This window comes from Megalobrama amblycephala, linkage group LG16, assembly GCF_018812025.1.
Source record: "Megalobrama amblycephala isolate DHTTF-2021 linkage group LG16, ASM1881202v1, whole genome shotgun sequence".
Taxonomy (NCBI): domain Eukaryota; kingdom Metazoa; phylum Chordata; class Actinopteri; order Cypriniformes; family Xenocyprididae; genus Megalobrama; species Megalobrama amblycephala.
Genome location: NC_063059.1, coordinates 22,319,600 through 22,339,563, shown reverse-complemented (window position 1 = coordinate 22,339,563; position 19,964 = coordinate 22,319,600). Strand labels below are relative to the sequence as shown.

The 19,964-nt window shown below is 39.7% G+C and overlaps 1 protein-coding gene across 2 annotated transcripts in view; it reads left to right on the top strand.

The window, feature by feature from the left end:
- Positions 1–16,599, top strand: part of sik2b (salt-inducible kinase 2b) — a 43,024-nt gene extending 26,425 nt beyond the window's left edge. The window contains exons 7-15 of one of the 2 annotated variants that reach the window (XM_048160162.1): positions 1,027–1,247; positions 1,345–1,497; positions 2,218–2,376; positions 6,730–6,961; positions 7,093–7,377; positions 9,894–10,054; positions 12,148–12,258; positions 13,452–13,543; positions 13,621–16,599. In XM_048160162.1, coding sequence (XP_048016119.1) covers positions 1,027–1,247; positions 1,345–1,497; positions 2,218–2,376; positions 6,730–6,961; positions 7,093–7,377; positions 9,894–10,054; positions 12,148–12,258; positions 13,452–13,543; positions 13,621–14,167 — 1,961 coding nt within the window. In that variant the 3' untranslated portion in view covers positions 14,168–16,599. The remainder of the gene's footprint in view (positions 1–1,026; positions 1,248–1,344; positions 1,498–2,217; positions 2,377–6,729; positions 6,962–7,092; positions 7,378–9,893; positions 10,055–12,147; positions 12,259–13,451; positions 13,544–13,620) is intronic. The other variant, XM_048160163.1, reaches the window with a different exon arrangement.
- The last annotated feature ends 3,365 nt before the right edge of the window (positions 16,600–19,964 follow it).

Genomic DNA, 19,964 nt, shown 5'->3' with positions numbered 1-19,964 from the left:
CTTATCTAGCGAATCGATCGGTCATTTTTGAAAAAAATACAACCGTTTATGCTTTATAAACAAAATATCGCTTCCGCATTCTTCATAACGCTTACGCTGAATGTCCTACGCCTTCCCTATTCAACTTACGGAAAAAAACGAAACTGGAAACTGCACTGAAACTATAATATGGACCTTCGATCTGTTGGTAGCCATTGAAATACACTGTAAGGAGAAAAATCCTGGAATGTTTTCATCAAAAACTTTCATTTCTTTTCGACTGACGAAAGAAAGACATGAACATCTTGGATGACATGGGGGTGAGTAAATTTATCAGGAAAAGTGTATTTAAAAGTGGACTACTCCTTTAAAGGCTTAGTTCACCCAAAAATGACATTTCTGTCATTAAGTATTTACCTTCATGTCGTTCCAAACCTGTAAGACCTTCGTTGATCTTCAAAACACAAATTAAGATATTTTTGATGAAATCCAAGATTTTTTTTTTACCCTCAATCGATGTAAACACAGATGCGCTGAACTGTGTTCACTGCATCAAATGTGTACGAGTCTGATAGGGTAGAGAAGAAAATGTTGAATAAATTTGTTATTTTCGTTTCATTTTTGCGCACAAAAAGTATTCTCGTCGCTTCATTACTTTAAAGTTGAACCACTGCAGTCACGTTGACTATTTTAACAATGTCTTTACTACCTTTCTGGACCTTGAATGATGGTAATTATGTTCCTTTCTATTGGGAATTTAAAAAAAAAAAAATCTCTTGGATTTCATCAAAAATATCTTAATTTGTGTTCCAAAGATGAACAAAGGTCTTATGGGTGTGGAACGACATGAGGGTGAATAATTAATGACAGAAATGTCATTTTTGGGTGAACTAACCCTTTAATATAGTATTAATCACTTTTAAAAAGATCTTACTGACCCCAAACTAGAGTAGTGTGTTATTAAAAAAAGTAATGGCAAATGTTATTTTTGTTCCTGGGTACGGGACATGTCATGTTTATCTTCTTCTTTTTCTCTTTTATGTGCAGACTGTGAGCATCTGATCAGGCGGATGTTGGTGTTAGACCCCTCTAAGCGTTTGTCTATAGGACAAATAAAGGAGCACAAGTGGATGGTGATGGATGTGCCTGTGCAGCGGCCGATGTTATATCAGCAGACTGCAGAGGGGCAGGCTGGTGTGGGAGAGTACAGTGAACAGGTGCTTAGGTTGATGCACAGCCTGGGCATCGACCAGCACAAAACCATAGAGGTGAGAAATTAATTTTAAGAAATGAAATTGCATCCTTAATGTTCATACAAGCTTGACTAATGGCCCTTTTTTGATATTTTCTCCATATGTTCTGCAGTCTCTTCAGAATAAGAGTTACAATCATTTTGCTGCTATCTACTACTTGCTGGTCGAGAGGCTAAAGGCCCACCGCTGCAGTTTCCCAGTAGAGCCTCGACTCGACGCCCGCCAGAGACGTCCCAGTACGATTGCAGAGCAGACCGTCGTCAAGGTAAAACTATTCAAAGTGCCTCTGAAAATTAAAATGTTAAAGAGTTAGTTCACCCAAAAATAAAAATAATGTAATTTATTACTCGCCCTCATGTCGTTCTACACCCGTAAGACCTTCGTTAATCTTCGGAACACAAATTAAGATATTTTAGTTGAAATCCGATGGCTCCGAGCAATGACATTTCCTCTCTCAAGATCCATTAATGTACTAAAAACATATTTAAATCAGTTCATGTGAGTACAGTGGCTCAATATTAATATTATAAAGCGACGAGAATATTTTTGATGCGCCAAAAAAAACAAAATAACGACTTATTTAGTGATGGCCGATTTCAAAACAATGCTTCAGGAAGCTTTGGAGCATTATGAATCGGTGTATCGAATCTGCTGTTCGGAGTCAAAGTCACATGATTTCAGCCGTTGGCAGTTTGACACGCGATCCAAATCATGATTCCATACACTGATTCATTTATGCTCCGATGCTTCCTGAAGCAGTGTTTTGAAATCGGCCATCACTAAATAAGTCGTTATTTTGTTATTTTTTGCGCACCAAAAATATTCTCGTCGCTTATAATTAGGTCTTACGGGTGTGGAACGGCATGAGGGTAAGTAATAAATTACAGAATTTTCATTTTTGGGTGAACTAACCCTTTAATAGTAGTGCAAGTACGATGTTGGCCAAGCTTTTGACTGTTTCCGTATCTTTTTCTCTGCACCGCAGGCGAGCAGCACTGCTCCTCAGGTGAGCCTCCTGACTCAGAACATGCGTCTCCTGCGATCCCCAGCTGTGCCTCAAGCCTCCGCGGACTCCTTCACATTTCCACAGTCCACCTGTGCTACTGAGCACAGCCTCATGGAGGAGGAGGTTGGGACTCCCAAAGTGAGTGAGAAATTGATTAGATGCTGAATTATAAGGGAAGGAAGCTTGTGTTTCTCTTTGTAGCTTGTTTAGGCAGTGATTTTTAACTAGGGTTTTCACTGAAGTGTATCAAATGTTCAAGATAGATAGAATCAGATATGTCTGTAATTGGCTACAATGATCAACACATTAGAAACATTAGAAAGCACACAGAAGTGTTTGAATTTTGGTCCGCGATAGACACCTGCTTTCAAACGCTCCCATGTGTTTGTGTAAGCGCTCGGTGAAGAGCGTCATCGATGACTATTTACAACATGTTTTTGAAGTGTTGATCATTGTAGCCAATCACAGGCATATCCGATGAGCGCGTGAACACAATTGCTATTGGTATCGTGGTCGGTACTTTTGACAACATTACTTTCTACATTGATGTGCCGCGAGCTGCAAGGTTGTTGAGTCACTGATACAAACAGCTGTTGTTACAGAGTTGAATCTGACTGCTGCATGCTGAGTGCACTTACACTCCTTCCCTACATTGCTGTTAAGCAACGTTAGTCCTTCCAAGGTCAGGCAGTGGGCCTGGCTGTTTGCTCAGGCCTCCTCATCACGCCCGCTCCCCGAGGAGCCTTTTGTTCAGAACCATCCTGACAGACGGCCAGATTGGCTGCCAGCTTGGCATACAGAACAGGAATAACAGCACAGGAGCCGGCCAGCTCTGCCACTCTATCTACTTCACTTACTAGAGTCCTAGTTACGCTATCTTCATTTTTTTTTTTTTTTATCTGTCCGTCTCTCTCCCGTCTCTTTGAGGAGGAGCATTCTGCTCTCTCATATTCTCTTCTTTCACTCACACACTTTGTTTTTATTGACTTTTCTGTCAAAGCGTTTTACTTTGGTTTTTAGAAGCCTTAGTCATTTTTGTCTCTGATGGTGAGGTGAGACGTACACTGTGAGTGTTTCCCCTTGAGGCCATCCACAGCTGTTTGGCTTACATAAGCGGGTCAGACTGTAGACGTCTCTGGCAGTGACACATTGGATGTGACAGCTGTCCATTCGCTCCGGCTTAGTCGTTCCACTCTTTCTTCTCTCTCTCTTTCACTCTCATTCACATGCACACCACAGACTGTCTGGCTTTGTGTGTTCTGATATTTTACCATCTTCGGAAATGTGGAGTTATTGAGCTTTCGTGGCTTTCATACTGAACATTGCATCAGCTAATTCCTCTCTTGAACATTGTGTTTGATAAACAATGTACAAAATTCCCCTTATTTTAAAACTTGTAAGTGCATGTGTTACCTGTATACATTTTTTAATACAGTTTTACAGTAAGAGGAATTTTGTACATTGTTTCTTGAATACATATTTCAAGAGAGGAAATAATTGATGCAAAATTTCAGTAGGAAGTTGACTGGTTGGTATTTAATTTTTAGTAATTTAGTTTTTTTATTTATTAGTTTTAAAGGTGCCCTAGAATTAAATATTGAATTTACCTTGGCATAGTTGAATAACAAGAGTTCAGTACATGGAAAAGACATACACTGAGTTTCAAACACCATTGTTTCCTCCTCCTTATATAAATCTCATTTGTTTAAAAGACCTCAGAAGAACAGGCGAATCTCAACATAACACCGACTGTTACGTCACAGTTGGGATCATTAATATGTACTCCCCCAATATTTGCATATGCCAGCTCATGATCAAACATTAGACAAGGGCAGAACGTCTGGATGTGCACAGCTGAATCATCAGACTAGGTAAGCAAGCAAGGACAATAGCGAAAAATGGCAGATGGAGCAATAATAACTGACATGATTCATGATTACATGATATTTTTAGTGATATTTGTGAATTGTCTTTCTAAATGTTTCGTTAGCATGTTGCTAATGTACTGTTAAATGTGGTTAAAGTTACCATCGTTTCTTACTGTATTCACGGAGACAAGAGCCGTCGCTATTTTCATTATTAAACACTTGCAGTCTGTATAATGCATAAACACAACTTCATTCTTTATAAATCTCTCCAACAGTGTGTAGTGTTATCTTTAGCCTGTTAGCCACGGAGCACCATCAAACTCATTCAGAATGTGTGCATGCGTAGGTATGCATACATATAGTGAAAATTACTCTCAATTTATTATTTTTTTATTTTTATTTTCTTTGAAGTTTGGTGACTACTTGGTTTGATGAAAGTTGTCTTTAAGGAAGCGGTTATGCTTGCGTGACATGTTTTTGTATGAGAGATGGGGGTGGGATTAAATAAGTTTTCTTCTTCCCACTCCTTTTCGAGCTGATGTGATATAAATTATTTGTTGACATGATCGGAGAGACATGTACCATGTCTTTGGACGTATGTAAATTTGTTTTATTGATGTATTTTTGTTTTTTTGTTTGATTGCTCGAAATGAATAAATAAAGAAAGAAAGAAGAAAGAAAGAATCAAATGTAAACATCCAAATAAATACAATACTTACGTGATTAGACATGCTGCATGACGAACACTTTGTAAAGATCCATTTTAAGGGTTATATTAGCTGTGTGAACTGTGTTTATGCTGTTCAAGGCAAGCGCGAGCTCCGGGGGCGGGGGAGCACGAGAATTAAAGGGGCCGCAACCTATATAGCGGTGCATAGTTAATGATGCCCCAAAATAGGCAGTTAAAAAAATGAATAAAAAAAAATCTATGGGGTATTTTGAGCTGAAACTTCACAGACACATTCAGGGGACACCTTAGACTTATATTACATCTTTTGAAAAGAAGTTCTAGGGCACCTTTAATTTATTTAGTTTTAGTTATTATTACTTAAAGTTAAACTCAATGAAAATGAGAATTGTTGCCTTGGCAACTACCTAAAATTAAGTTTATAAACATTTTTGTTTAAAGTTTTAGTTAATGATAAATAATACTGTCCTACATTTTCATCAAGAATTGATCAGGTCATAACATTTTTATAACTACATATGAGTCGGATAGGGTGGACGGGAGAACTTTGTGACATCAGCAAAAACCAGAAGACGTTTTCAACATTTTGTTAAAAGATTACCAAAAAAATGCACAAAATAATGTCTGTTTCCACACAGGTTTCCTTCAACAGGTCCCTGTGTGCTACTGGCTGGACAAACTGATAGACCCCGCCCATTTCATTTCAATAGTGTTTATACTTTTTGGGGAAATGAACCTATGTATGGCTTATTTGTAGTTGTCTCCGCATATTAATATATATATAGAAAAAATGCTAAAAAAAAAAAAAATGCTGGAGATAATCAAATCGGAAGCTTGATTTCAGAGAGTACACAGCCACTGGTGGGGAGGGGACGGCTGGGATTACATAATTTGTTCAGAGTCCGTATGATCACACTGTTTGTGCGTGAATAACAGAGGGGCCAGGCACAATGATGGGCTGAAATGCAAAAAAAAGGATCTGTGGCTGTTCTTTAACCGTGTGTTGGGATAACAGCATTCCTGGCCCAGCATGCTGCAGGAAACTCAACTCATCCAGATGATCCATGTCGGTTGAGTGTGTGTGTGTGTGTGTGTGTTTGATGGCATGTCTCTCTCAGTGTACTCTGTCTGCATGAGGCTCTGACAGCCCTCTCAGCCAAAACACACTTCCTGTCCCTGCATTCCAGACTTCCACCCCCTCCTCTTCAGCTCACTCATTCGTTTGTACGAAATGCAGGAGTGAAAGAGAGGGAGCAATAAAAAGAGGCAAAAAGGGAGCGACTGCAGTGCTTTTGTTTACTCTCACTCAGTCCCCGATCATTAGGGAATGTGTTCATGAAGTTCGGCCTGCACAGTTCGGTAAAGCACGTAAAAGTACATGTGTATGTTGCTGAGTGGAAATTTGCCTCGGGGCTGTGGGTGACTTGTTAGGGCTGATGGGAGATTAGAGTTTGTTCTTGGGAAATACAGTGCTGGGAGGCATGTGGGTGAAATGTCTTATCTACACCAGTGTGAGAGTTCATGCAAAGTAAAAGAAACATCCTAGCGCTTTATACAATAGAAATGGTATCAAAGCAGCTTCACAGTAATAAACAGGAAATTAAAATAATTAATTATGCAAACTTCATCAGATATGAGATTCAAATTCTGCTGTAAAGCAAGATAATACTGTCATTATTCAGCTCAAGTCAGCACTACACTTCCGAGTAATGAAGAAATTGTGACTTTATATCTCGCAATGTGTCTTAAAATTTCACAGTTTTGGCTAATTTTTCATAAAAGTTGCAACAAAAAAAGTTTACCTCATAAACTGTGATTTTAATTCTTCTGGGAAGGCTTTCCATTAGATGTTGGAACATGGCTGTGAGAATTTATTCCTACAGTAGTATCATTCAAATACTATTCACCACAAAAAATCTTTACATTGTTTTCCAGGTTAACGGCTGCATGCTGGACCCCTTGCCCCCTGTGACCGTTCGCAAATCCAGCGCCTCGTCCCCCAGCAACATGATGGAGATGTCTATAGATGAGGGCATCGAGACGGAGGAGCTGGACACTGAGGATGATCATGCCCATGTCTTCAATGCCTATCAGACAGCCCGCTTTGGTCAGCGCAGACACACGCTGTCTGAGGTCACCAACCAGCCAGGAGTCATAACCAGTGGAGGTGGGTGTGCCTAACGGGAAACCACAAGGTTATACATTCAAACCCCACCTATATCAGTTTGGATAAAAATAATCTACTATTTCAAAACTGTTAAGATTATACATGAGTGTCATCTCATTCTCTTTACCCAGGTAAACTGTTCAGCATGGGTCATAACCCATCTCTGGGTAGCGTGGACTCAGAGTATGACATGGGCTCTGTGCACAGTGACCTCAGTCTGCTGGAGGATGCGCCCTCTCTTAACGAAGTGGTCCTGGCCAACACCCCCGTCACACGCATGACTCCGCCCTTCATCAGCGCTCGGCCCGCTAATCCTGCCATGCAGGCGCTGAACACCCAGAGGAGAGAGACACACAACCGCTCTCCCATCAGCTTCCGCGAGGGCCGCAGGGCGTCAGACACCTCACTTACACAAGGTGAGCAGCATCCTGTGTCGTCCGTGAAAATACATACACTGCCTGGCCAAAAAAATAAGTTGCTGTTTGGATTTTAATAGGCAAATACTAACGAATCTATGAATGGATCATTATTACAGTGATTATTATGTTTCTAGCATGTTATATGTTTGGCAACAGTTCTTTTAACCCTTTAAGATGGAGTGTGTAGCTTTTCATTTCTTAAACAAAAATGTTGGAAGACACATCATGGCCATATTCCAGGACAAAGCCAAGATTCATCAGGCTCAAATTGTGAAAGAATGGTTGGGAGGGAGCATGAAGAATCATTTTCACACTAGAATTGGCACCTCTGAGTCCAGACCTTAAATTCATTGAAAGTTTTTGGGATGTGCTGGAGTAGACTTTACAGAGTGCTCACCTCTTGCATTGTCAATACAAGATCTTGACCAAAAATTGATGCACCTCTTGATGGAAATAACATCACAATATTTATTTCCATGGAGAGGTGCATGATTTTTTGGTCAAGATCTTGTATTGACAATGCAAGAGGTGAGCACTCTGTAAAGTCTACTCCAGCACATCCCAAAAACTTTCAATGAGGTTAAGGTCAGTGCTAGTTCATTTGTGAAAATGATTCTTCATGCTCCCTCCCAACAATTCTTTCACAATTTGAGCCTGATGAATCTTGACATTGTCATCCTGGAATATGGCCATGATACATCTTAATACATGGGAGTTTAAGAAATGAAAATCTACACACTCCATCATTTAGAGTTAAAAGAACTGTTGCCAAACATATAACATGATAGAAAAATAATAATCACTGTAATAAAGATCTATCCATAGACTCTTAAGTATTTGCCTATTAAAATCCAAACAGCGATTTTTATTTTTTTTGGCCGGGCAATGTACACTGCTGTTCAAAAGTTTGAGGACAGTAAGATTTTTGTTTTTTATGAAATGAATATAATTATTCAACAAAGATATTAAATCAATAAAAAGTAATAGGAAAGACTTTTACATTGTACACATAACTTTTTCAATTTACAACAAAATATCTGAGTTACGTTTTCAAATAAGTAATGCAAGTTACTTTTTCACATTTATTGACTGATACCTCTCCTGTCCCCATGTTGAGAGAAAGTGCAGAGGTTTTTGCGTGTGCTGTGTATGTAAACATGATCTTTATTGTTGATCTAGACTAAATGTGAACATGTATTTACTCATCTCACTTGCACGAAAACATTCAATATTCCTCAAAATAAAAACAGTATTAGTATTACATATATTAAATTACACAAATATACTTTATGTATTTAATCTCACTTTATTAGCCAATGTCTTTGCTGGTGACCTTCAATGATCTAATTCAACCGTAAGCAAAAATTACTTTATATTAGATTTAGAAATAAGAGTGTTGAACTTCCTTCTCCTGTATCCTATTATTCTTTAATACGGAATGGCAGCTCAGCTGAAAGGCTTGTTTGAGCTGTGCCCTCTACTGTACAGGAGTAAATATGCATTTCCATCAACCTGAGGCTTATTCATTTCAGTTTTGGTGCGAAAGGGCCTTAATATTTGCCAAAAATGGTACTTTTTTTGTTGTTATTAAAAAACAAACAAGCACAGCCCAGGTGAGAAAAAGTAACGCATAAGTAACGTAATGTAACGCATTACTTATCATATAAAGTAACACAATTAGTTACTTTTTTTAGGGAGTAATGCAATATTGTAATGCATTACTTTTAAAAGTAACTGTCCCCAACACTTCAAATCAGCATATTAGAATGATTTCTGAAGAATCATGTGACACTCACTTTGTTATGCTGATGATATAATGTGTATTAAATAAAATATTAAAAATAAAAAAATTACAAAAAATATAAAAAGTGCAGAAGTTCACATGTTTACTATAGTGGTCTCAGATGTCCTCACTGTGGTACATGCTTTAGATTAAATATTTCTCTTCCGTTTTCTCTCACACTTATTCTTGTTATTTTCACACACTCTCCCCTTCTCTCTTGTTTTCCTCCTCTAAATGCACCACTCCCCATCAGATGATTCATTGAGTGAATCAGAGAACGCTTTGAAGATTAGGCCAACTCGGTCCTATTGAGTTCTCTCATCCTGTGGCCTGAATAATTACCCTTAATCACTTGAAGCCCTAAAATAACCTGAGAATCCTTTATTTCAACCCATCTACCCTCTTCCGTTGAGCAGCAGAGGAGTCAAGAGCCACTAAACGGCATTTTAATGTGCACTTGAACGATGAATAAAGCATTTGGAGCCCTGCCTGGATATATCTTCTCCTGAAATAGACTGATTAGCAACGTTAAGAGAGGTCACATGGTAGAACCGCACCGGAGCAGTCCGAGGTGGTGTGGGTGTGAGTGAATGAGAGTCACTTCCTCTGTTCTGACAATCCCATGTGAGAATTCATGATGACACAGGGGGTGGAACATCATCTGATGATCTGTAAATCATTTGGAAATAACAGTGCTATTATTCATAATCTTACTCCTCTCTCCATGTAGGCTTGGTGGCCTTTAGACAGCACCTACAGAATCTGGCACGGACCAAAGGTATCCTGGAGCTAAATAAGGTGTATGAGCAGATGGGCTCTGGAGAAACCCCTTCCCTGGGGCTACTGAGCCTTCAGGCACATCCACATGGCTTATTGGACCCTGCACTACAGGTCAGTACACCAGGGGAGCTTCTAGAAACCACAGATTTGAGCTAGCCTGAGATTGTTTTTGGAGTATCTCTAATGCCGAGTTGAGACTACATGATATTTTTCCCTGTTACTATAGTCACTGTATCAGATTATGCAATTTTGACTCCTAAATTCTCGTTGTGTTGTGGACAAAAAAAAACATCAGACTACACGTTGCTTCCCAATCAATTATCGTTTGCCGTCTTTAACGATGTGTGTGATGTCATCAAGAAGGCGGAACTATCGACTGACAGGTGTTGCGAGCGTAAACAAACAATGACTTAGTTCGCCAGCATTTATCTTTTTTCACTCCGTTGTGGTATTCCCTTGAGGAAACATCATAAAGGCAGGAGTACTGCCATAGCTCCATGAACCTTTCCTCCACTGCACCAATACATGTTTGAAAGCAGTGTACGGAAGAGCTTCTGTGCTCCTATTGGTCAATGTCACAGATGACGGAACTCATCGTGGAAGGCCGAAAAAAAAAAAAAAAGTGTAAACATGCTAGTCTTTCTGTCATGAGGTTGTGAAGCATCACAGACGTGGCGTCGGTTGTTGTCCACTATGACACATTATACAAGATAAAACGATCGATTCTTGCATCCTGACGCCCATTGTCGTTAACGAATCCCCACGACACCCTACGTTGAATGGATCTTGCCAAAACCGGGCTGAAATCGTGTAGTCTGAACCAAGTGTTACTGTTTGGAAGGACTAATACAGAAATTTTTAAACTAGGGTCTACAGAAAATTTGACAATTTTTTATTTTTTATTTTTATAAAGGCTATCTAAATTAACATAGTAACTTATGTTTTTATTTATTTATTTATTTATTTTAATAAAATCAAAATTTATCACAAAATTATTCACAAGAATTTTTTCATATTAAGTCAATTTTTAAACATAAAAAAAAATACATTTTATATAAATTTTACTCTTGACAAATCTATATTATCTTATGTTGTAAAAATAAATTAATAATTTTAAAAAATACCTAAAATAAATATACTGTAGATTTGTCAATAGAGCAAAATTTATATATAAATTTCTCTATTGACAAATCTATATTTATTTTAAATATTTTTATACATCTTATATTTCTCTAATAGTGTGTAGAAAGTAGATAGACATATATACGCACACACACACATTATTTCCACGTAATATTTGTTTTGTTTTTTTTTGTTTTTTGAGACCTTCAGTAATTCATTGTCTGCAATCCATCCTTGGCAAACAGATCACAGTTGAAATTGTTGAACTATGGGTGTTGCATTACAACGCTTGACCTGCGCACAATACTGTAGCTTTTCTTTGTAAAAATGCTTTGTAAAATTTGTGAACTTTGACATGTAGAGTCATGGGAGAGGGCCTTATTGCTGGGATGTTGATGCAATGGTTGCAGCATTCCCAGGTCGAGGTGAACCAGGGTTCTAAGACATTCTTGCGAAATATATTACTCCGAGAAGCACTGTAAGTTACTTTGGTTGAAAAGTGCCAGAATGCCCTTAGTTGAACTCTTCTACCCTTCTAACCTCCCTACTGACACACAGACAGCCTGCTTATGTAATGACTGGAGAAGAAGCAGCCAATTGTCAGTTGTTTACGGTCCATCCGGTAAGCCCCCTGAATGCGGCCATTGTTGAGTAATAGGCTGGTGACTGGTGCCCATTGCTCCAATGCAAGCTCACCGAAGACAGAGATTTAGTATGAATCAATGAATAAATACTTATGGGAATAACTCATAGGGATACTGCGCAGGGCAGACGCCAGTGTCTAGATGAAGTCCAAGAAAAAAACCCTGCTCTAAAATTGTGTTCAATTTACTGGGCTAATATAGTAGGAAGAAAAAGAGCAGTGAAAATGATCTTCCATTAGAGGCATGTGGCATTGTGAGGACGATCAGCTACTGGAGCAGACTGACATGTTTTTCCCATAAATCCCTTTGGGTCAGCGGACAGCTATTCAGCCTTTTCATAACCAAGTAATGAATTCATGCATTTGAGTGCACAGCCACCGATGTGACCACCTAGCGAGGCGCTGACATGTTTTCTGTGTGTATGTATGGTTTGTGCAGGAGGAAAGAGGTCACCAGCATGACATGGCTCTGTGCTCAGGTGGAACACACCCCGCACTGTTGTCAAGGAGACAGAGTCTGGAGCCGCAGTACCTTTCTCACAGAATACAGGTGACACACCTTTATTTCTGCCAACATCATCCAGCTAACACTCATTTTAGCCCATCTGAGATGTGTGTACACTTACAAAGCACATTTCTGAGTCTTCGTGGTCTATAATAGTTGCTTTAAAAATTTGGTAGTTTAAAAGGGACCTATAATGCCCCTTTTCACAAGATGTAAAATAAGTCTCTGGTTTCCCCAGAATGTGTCTGTGAAGTTTTAAGCTCAAAATACCCCACAGATCATTTATTATAGCTTGTCAAATGTGCCCCTATTTGGGTCTGATTAAATGAAAATGAGCTGCTGCTCCCAGCCCCCTTTCCAGAAGAGGGCGGAGCTTTAACAGCTTGCATTTTGGTTGCTCAACAACAAAGCTGGAGAATCTCACGCAGCCAAAAAGATGATTGTCAGTAACGGTGTTCAGCCTTACATTGTTCAAACCGGAGTCAGACACTGATGGAGAGACTCAGGAAGAAGTTACAAGAAGTTACTCTTCCTCTTCTCTAAAGCAGACCAACATGGCCTTTGTTGCGTTTTCCCAGGGGCAGGGTTTATTTAAATTTTGGGGTTTGTGATGTCACCAACCCAGGAAGAAGCTCTTTGACCCTACCAGCCATTTGTTGTGTTCCTCAAAAAGTGATTTCTGTAAAAGAAAATATCTCCCTTTGCATTAAACTTTGAGCATCGTAACTTTGCAGATGTTTTTCTATACTCAAACGGCAACATTACACACTAACTAAAATTATAAAAGTGAAATCATAATCAAGGACCCCTTTAAGACAAGCATAACTACTACTACTTAGACAGTCTTACCTGGATGAACAACAAAGCAAGATGCTAGCGACCATCCAGAATACCATTGCAAATATATTCCAACACGCAACCACATAGAAACATGCTAGCAGCCACACACAATACCTTTGGTCAGTGAGTTTTGCAGAAATCCTTTAGTGTTTCTTGACATTAGCAAAGATGTCAAAATTCATGATTTAGTACTTCTCTTCTGTTGGAGGCTAGCGGTTAGCGAATGGGATCTAATCCGAATCCTCTCTGTTCTTTCCATTTCCTGTCTTCTTTCTGCTATCTCTATCAATAAAAATGCTAAAAGGCCAAACGTTATTTCTCAAGATGTTCATGGCAGTGCAGAAAGATTGCCAGAGTTCTGCATTTCACAATCCTTGATGTTGTGGATCTCTTTACAGAAAGCCACACTGATGGCCAACAGCCCCAGCAGTTGCCAGATGTTCTGCAAAGAAACTCCTCGCAGTCTGGAGCAGCAGCTGCAGGAACACAGGTACTACGCTTTACTTAGGTCTTTCTTGATGTCAAACCGGTGATCCGTCTATTAAACTCCTTCTGTTTGATATGCAGGCTGCAACAAAAACGCCTATATCTTCAGAAACAATCCCAAATGCAGGTGTACTTTAACCAGATGCATATTGTGGAGGACCCTTACGCTCCCTGTGCAACCATGGGCCACCAGGACTCCGGAGCCCCACCTCAGCCACAGGGTTTGATTGCACCAGCACATCAGCAGCAGCAGAGCCCCCAGACCTCACCTCAGTTTGCACACACACAGCCACTCGGCCCCCTAATGGAGCCCAACCCAGAAGCCCTAGCGTATGAACCCTACCTGGGACATTACCCTCAGATGCAGCCTCTACCACAAAGCTTCTCCTCTCAGCTGCAACCCCAACAGCCCGAACCCCTCAACTACACCTACCCAGCCTGCGATCCAAGCACAGGAGAAGCACTGTACCCGGAGCAATACCACTATCCGCTTGATCCGGGGCAGCCGCCTCCACCTGCAGAGGGCGGCGCTGCTGGGTACAAAGGCCTGGCGTTGGCCGACCCATTTCTGGACAGCGAAATGATGGAGACCGTGGACCCCCAGCACGGTTTCGTACTGGTGAATTAAGCCGAGACTCGAATAACCAGTATTACCTTGATATCTGACTCACTACGGATGAATTGACGGATGAGATGACGTCACAGGGACGGATCGAGTTTTGTACGTTCAACGTTTAGGTTGTGGCGAACGTGAGCTGTAATCTTTATACTTTACGAAACTCCTCCCTACCTCCCTCCTCGTTCTCCAGTGGTCCCACCTGCTGCTCTCTCACAATAGAGTGCCGGATGGCGTGGCGATTGAGCCAGTTGCGTCGGGGGGCTCACCTCCTCGCCTTCAAGCCGACCGCAGGATAGGAGCTGCTCGCTACGCTCCATATGTAGCACAAAGACAGCCTAGATCTGCAATACAGAGCCTGCTCGACAGCACAACTCACAAATATTGACACGTTTTGTACTGAACAAAATCACTCGAAGCGTCTGACTTTGATTACGAAAGACTAGTCGTGCACACTCGATGAGTGCAATGTTAGTTAAAAACACATGGCAATATTGAAGCAATATACTGATTCGTTTGGAACTGAAGAAAAAAAACGAAGCCATAAGTAGGAACTGCACCACCCAAAACTGCTATCACCGGATGTTTCTCAACTTCTAAACGGCTCAAGTCCAAATCCACAGATACTTGTAGACGAAGCTGTGATTTTGATTCTTTTTTTCACTGGATTTCCTCCTCATGCTCATCCTAAAGGCCCTGAAAATAACAATCTGTTCTCCTCAAACCACAACAGTGTTATTTTGTTTGCTAATATCGCAGTTCTTCAGAATCTGCACTCAAATTGGTGCACTGTGAAGGGATGAGTCATGACTCTTGTATGTCAGGTGACATTATCACCTCCATGGGCGATGTCGGCATGAATTTAAATGATTTAGATAATTCAATTATTATTTTGGTGGTATTTACCCTCTTTACACTAAAGAACACATCAGCATTCACGTTTATTCACAAGACACTGGATTGTTCGGCCAATTCATTGCATTTGCGACAGACAAAACAGAGACTGTTTTTGTTAGCAGCACTTAGTAAATCTGTTCTACTTGAAATGACAGTCTGTGACTAAACCCAGATATCAGCTACTCTACAGAGAACGATCATGACGCAAATTGATCGTAAGGTTCAGGGCTTTGTAACAGAACACACGAATTAAAGGGATAGTTCACCCAGAAATGAAAATTCTGTCATCATTTACTCCCCCTCAAGTTCTTCCAAACGGGTATAAATCTCTTTGTTCTGCTGTGTACAAAAGAAAGATATATGGAAGAATGTTTGTAACCAAGCAGATCTCGCCCCCCATTGACTGTCATAGTATTTTTTTTTCTTTCTTCCTACTGTGGTACTCAATGGGGGGCGAGTTCTGCTTGGTTACAAATATTCTTCTAAATATCTTTCTTTTGTACACAGCAGAACAAAGATTTATACAGGTCTGGAACAACTTGAGGGGAAGTAAACGATGACAGAATTTTCATTTTTGGGTTAACTATCCCTTTAAGGTAGATAATATACTGGAGCACTTTGTCAAGGAAGCTAAAATTAATGTAGCTGAGGAGACGGCAGATGGGTGAGGTGAACCTGCTTAGCTAGTTTTGTCAAATAAGAGACATAAAATTCATCTCTTTCCAATAACGTGCTCCCCGCGAGCCGGCGCTCTCTCAAAGAAGGATTCCGAGGGAGTGCGACTTGGCGATTGTTTTGTGTAACGTAGGGGTTAGAAACTTTGAAAGTGCTTTCAAAATGCAACAAATTTTGTATTTAATGTGATAGTGTTCTGTGTGCCTTTTTCTTCATTCTTTTAAGTTAAGATCTTAAATGGACAGTTCACCTAAAAATGAACATTCAGTCTGCATTTACTCTCCCTCATGTCGATCCAAACTTGTATGGCTGACTTTCTTTGGTGAAACACTTCCAAGCATCAAAAAAGATGCAAAAGCACCATAAAACGATCAGGAATGTGGTCCGTATAGGTTTGGAAAGACATGAGGGTGAGTAAATAATGACTGATTTTCATTTTTGGGTAAATTGTTCTTTAATATCTTTGTTTTTCCAGTTTGATTCTGTTTCTGTTTGTATTGCGACAGGACATGTGTAGACCCAGGTTTTACAAAGGTACAAAACCAAAGTCCCCTCAGAAGTGTTCCTGTATAACCCCACCGTGTGGAGTTTGGAGCTTCTTGGACAGCTTCATAACAGTGCTTTTTTTTTTTTTTTTTTTTTTTTTTTTTTTTTTTTTGGTCAATCAGTATATGCCGTTGAAAAGTATTAATAGCAATATTTCTTATGAATAGTTCAGAAAGAACAGATTAGTGAATGTGTTGCCATATCATAATCACACCTCCTGCTGGCAAACACCATTCCTTAGACATCCTACAATTCTACATTTACCTTCATGGTTGTTGACCACACATAAGCTAATGTGCTGTTAAGATTAAAAAAGATTTATTGAACAAAGTGTTCTGGGTATTTTTACTTTTCTGGTGGGATTTTGACTATCACGACTCGTTCTTTGCATTTGACTGTTCTGCTTTGACACATTCACACAGCAGCAAAATACAATTGTCAGTACTGTATTTGATCCTTAATACGGTTGCGTTCACACACAGTTCTGTAATTAACTGGAGTGACAACCTCATTCTATAACCGGTCACATGGGGAACGTTTCTGAACTCAACAGCATTTTCCACGTAGCCCTGATGTGTGAACGGAAACTTGCAGAGTCTTAGCGTGTGTCTCAATCAGCTCCCTAGTTCAGTAGTCAGGTCACTGATCACTGAGCTGTGATTTGAACTTCATCCACACAAAGGTTCGTATTTATAAAAACGGTAACTGACCGGCTGCATCCGAAACTGATTTCGGACAGACTTCTGAGGTATTGTAACAGTTTAATGATCTGCAGCAAAATAGAGCGAGTTTTGGTGAGAACTAAACAAATACTTAATTACTACAATAGTGATTTCTCGCTAGAAATGACATCAGAAGTGGAAAACGTTGGTCAAAAATGTACATTTACACACAAACTGACCAGAAACCGCAACTTCCACACGACCCACTGTCAGTTTTCCATCGGAGGTCCCACCAGCTCTGATCTGTGCGATACTCGATGCGCTGCTTAGCCCTACTTCATAAAAGATAATTAAATTATAAACTCGTTCGTCGACTGGGCTCTTGACGTTTCAAATGTGACAAGACAATTTTATTGACGTTACCATCTTTAGTTTTACAACTATCACTATTACTTGTTCATGCAATTATTCCAGCAGCTAACGTTAACGTAACGTAAACTGCTTGACACATTTCGAAACTCGTCTTTTGCAGGTTCTCGGTCTTCTAAATGTCACCAAAATTAAAATTGAGATTTTTTTTATTTTTTGCAAAATGCCTGTTGTTACACTACGCCGGCATTTGCGAACCTCGAAAACGGAGACTTTTCGCTGCAGACCCCATTTTAGTTTGAAAACACTGCTGCATTTCAGTATAAACGGACCAAAACGGAGACACTTGAAAACGATGGCATGGCTGCCCACGTTCGCTCTGCATATCCTTGATGACCGTGTAAACAATAACATGGAGACTGAACTGCGATCTATGTTGGCTTTGTTTTAATTTTTAGCAGCCATTGCGCAGTTAAACTCTGTATTTATTAATACTGCAGCTGCCTACCTGTGCAAGAGGCAACTGTATGAACTGCATGAATGGTCATGCGTTTTCAGCCACGTAGATCGTTTCTGAAACGCCAGTGTAGACAAGGATCGTTTTCATTTTAAAACAAAACGCACTAGTGTAAATGTGGCCTTAGTTTAACTTGAGCGTCACGTTTTTAGAACAAATTGCTAGTAGTTTTTGTGTCCAACGTGCAGGTCTAGGACAGGTCGTGGCTTATGTGCATCTCTGCTCACCAAACTTTCATTTCCCTATTAGAACATTTCAATTAATGTGTTCAGTAGAGTGTCAGAGCTCTCAAAGGGAGGTTCCTCTTCTGCTGTGATTTTCACATGACCCCGAGGTCACTCGTTCTCATTCACACTTCCATGTACGCTCTCGCCCTTTCACTCTCATTTACTCATTCTGATCATAGATGAGGCAAGAGCTTGATTTCCAGACAGCTCACCACACAAGAATGCTCACAAATTACACAAGAGAAGAAGCTGATGTTTTTTCCACTGTTCTCGAAATCAACAACCACTAAATATTTCTCTTACCCAACTCAAATAAGATCGTTTTGTGGACGAAAGGAGTTTCCAGCAGTTAGAAAAATGTCCATTTAACACATGCTGTCTGCCCACATGCTGTTCTGTTCAGTTGAATCGGTTTCTTGTCATTATTATGAGCAAGTGTAAAACTATGGTATAAAATCTGTTTTGGGTTACTGCTCAACTTCCATAAAACATAAACACCATCCTCATTATTCCATGGAACCATGGAATATTGTTACTCAATAGGGTAAGAGAATCATATTATTACAGCGTAATTAGGTGGTTATCATCAGACATCTTACCCTCAGAGGAACATCATGATTGGCACAAATTAATTTAGTCTGCTAAAGTGGACAGAAACAACTGATCCAATGAAGTCAGTGATGGCTGACCACTAAATAAGCCTCAGGCACACAGTGTATTGTGCTAATGTGTAGTAGAAACATCTAATGGAATTGTAAGAGTATACACACACACACCAATAATTTAGATTGCCATAAATGATTTAACATGAAACAATCGGTCCTTATTGAGTAAGATTGGTTTCTGACCATGTTGTGTAGTTTTCTAATCCCCTCAAACCATTGTGGTTTCCAACTGATGCTTCTCTCATTGGGCTGTAATTCTGAAATGCATCATCTGAAATGCATGCAACAGTTTGCTTCCTCACATTTGGAAAAATAAGATGGATATTTTTATTATAACTATATCTGTCTTAATTAAAGGTTTAGCACTTAAAATGTTGGCATCAATGTTACAACGCAATGAAATCGGAAGTTTTTCCGGATTACTGGAAAATGGACCCTTTTCACATTTCGTGTTTCTCAGTAGCAGAAGTCATCATGGTTGGGATGCATTATCAGAGTGTGAAAAGGATCCATATTACAAGAAGGTGAGTTTGGTCAGAGCTGAAGCTAAACTCTACAGAGGACTGTGGATTACAGTTGAATAATGCTGCTGTAGCTTTCAATCTCTTGGCAGTTTGGTTCAAGAAAACTCAACAACACATTGCACATGTCCTTAAACAAGCAATGCGCCAAAAGGCTCATATTGCATTATTGATGCAGGATGCCTGTAATTTCCCAGTAATCCTGAAGCTTGTTCAGGTATGTTTGATCAAGGTTGTCTAAACTCTGCAAGAGATTTTGAGGGCCAGAATTTAGAAACCCTAGAGTATATTATTGATCCTGCACTACTGATGCTCAAATTTGGCCTTTGTCATTGTAAGTTTGAGACAATGGTATGGTTTGTTTTTGTCCAATTTACATCACAAATTTTATTAGAGTTTCAGGAAGTTACAGCTCATCCAGTTTTGATGCCTAGATAGATGCAACAAGGAAGTAGAGTATCAGAGCTGGTGGTGAGCAGAGGATGAATTGTAAAAATAAAAAAATTTTTTTTTTTTTTACAATAGTATTAGCTGAGTAACCACCAGACTCTCTCTCACACTCACAATCTGTCCATTTATATAGGCTACCTAAAATGGTGTCTTTGGAGGGCACTGAAGTGTTTAATCATTATCAACATTTATAATAAAAATAACTCTATAAACGAGTTCCAAATGACACTCCCCAGATAGCAACTTTGTGACAGCCCAAATCCGGCCCACATCTGCCATG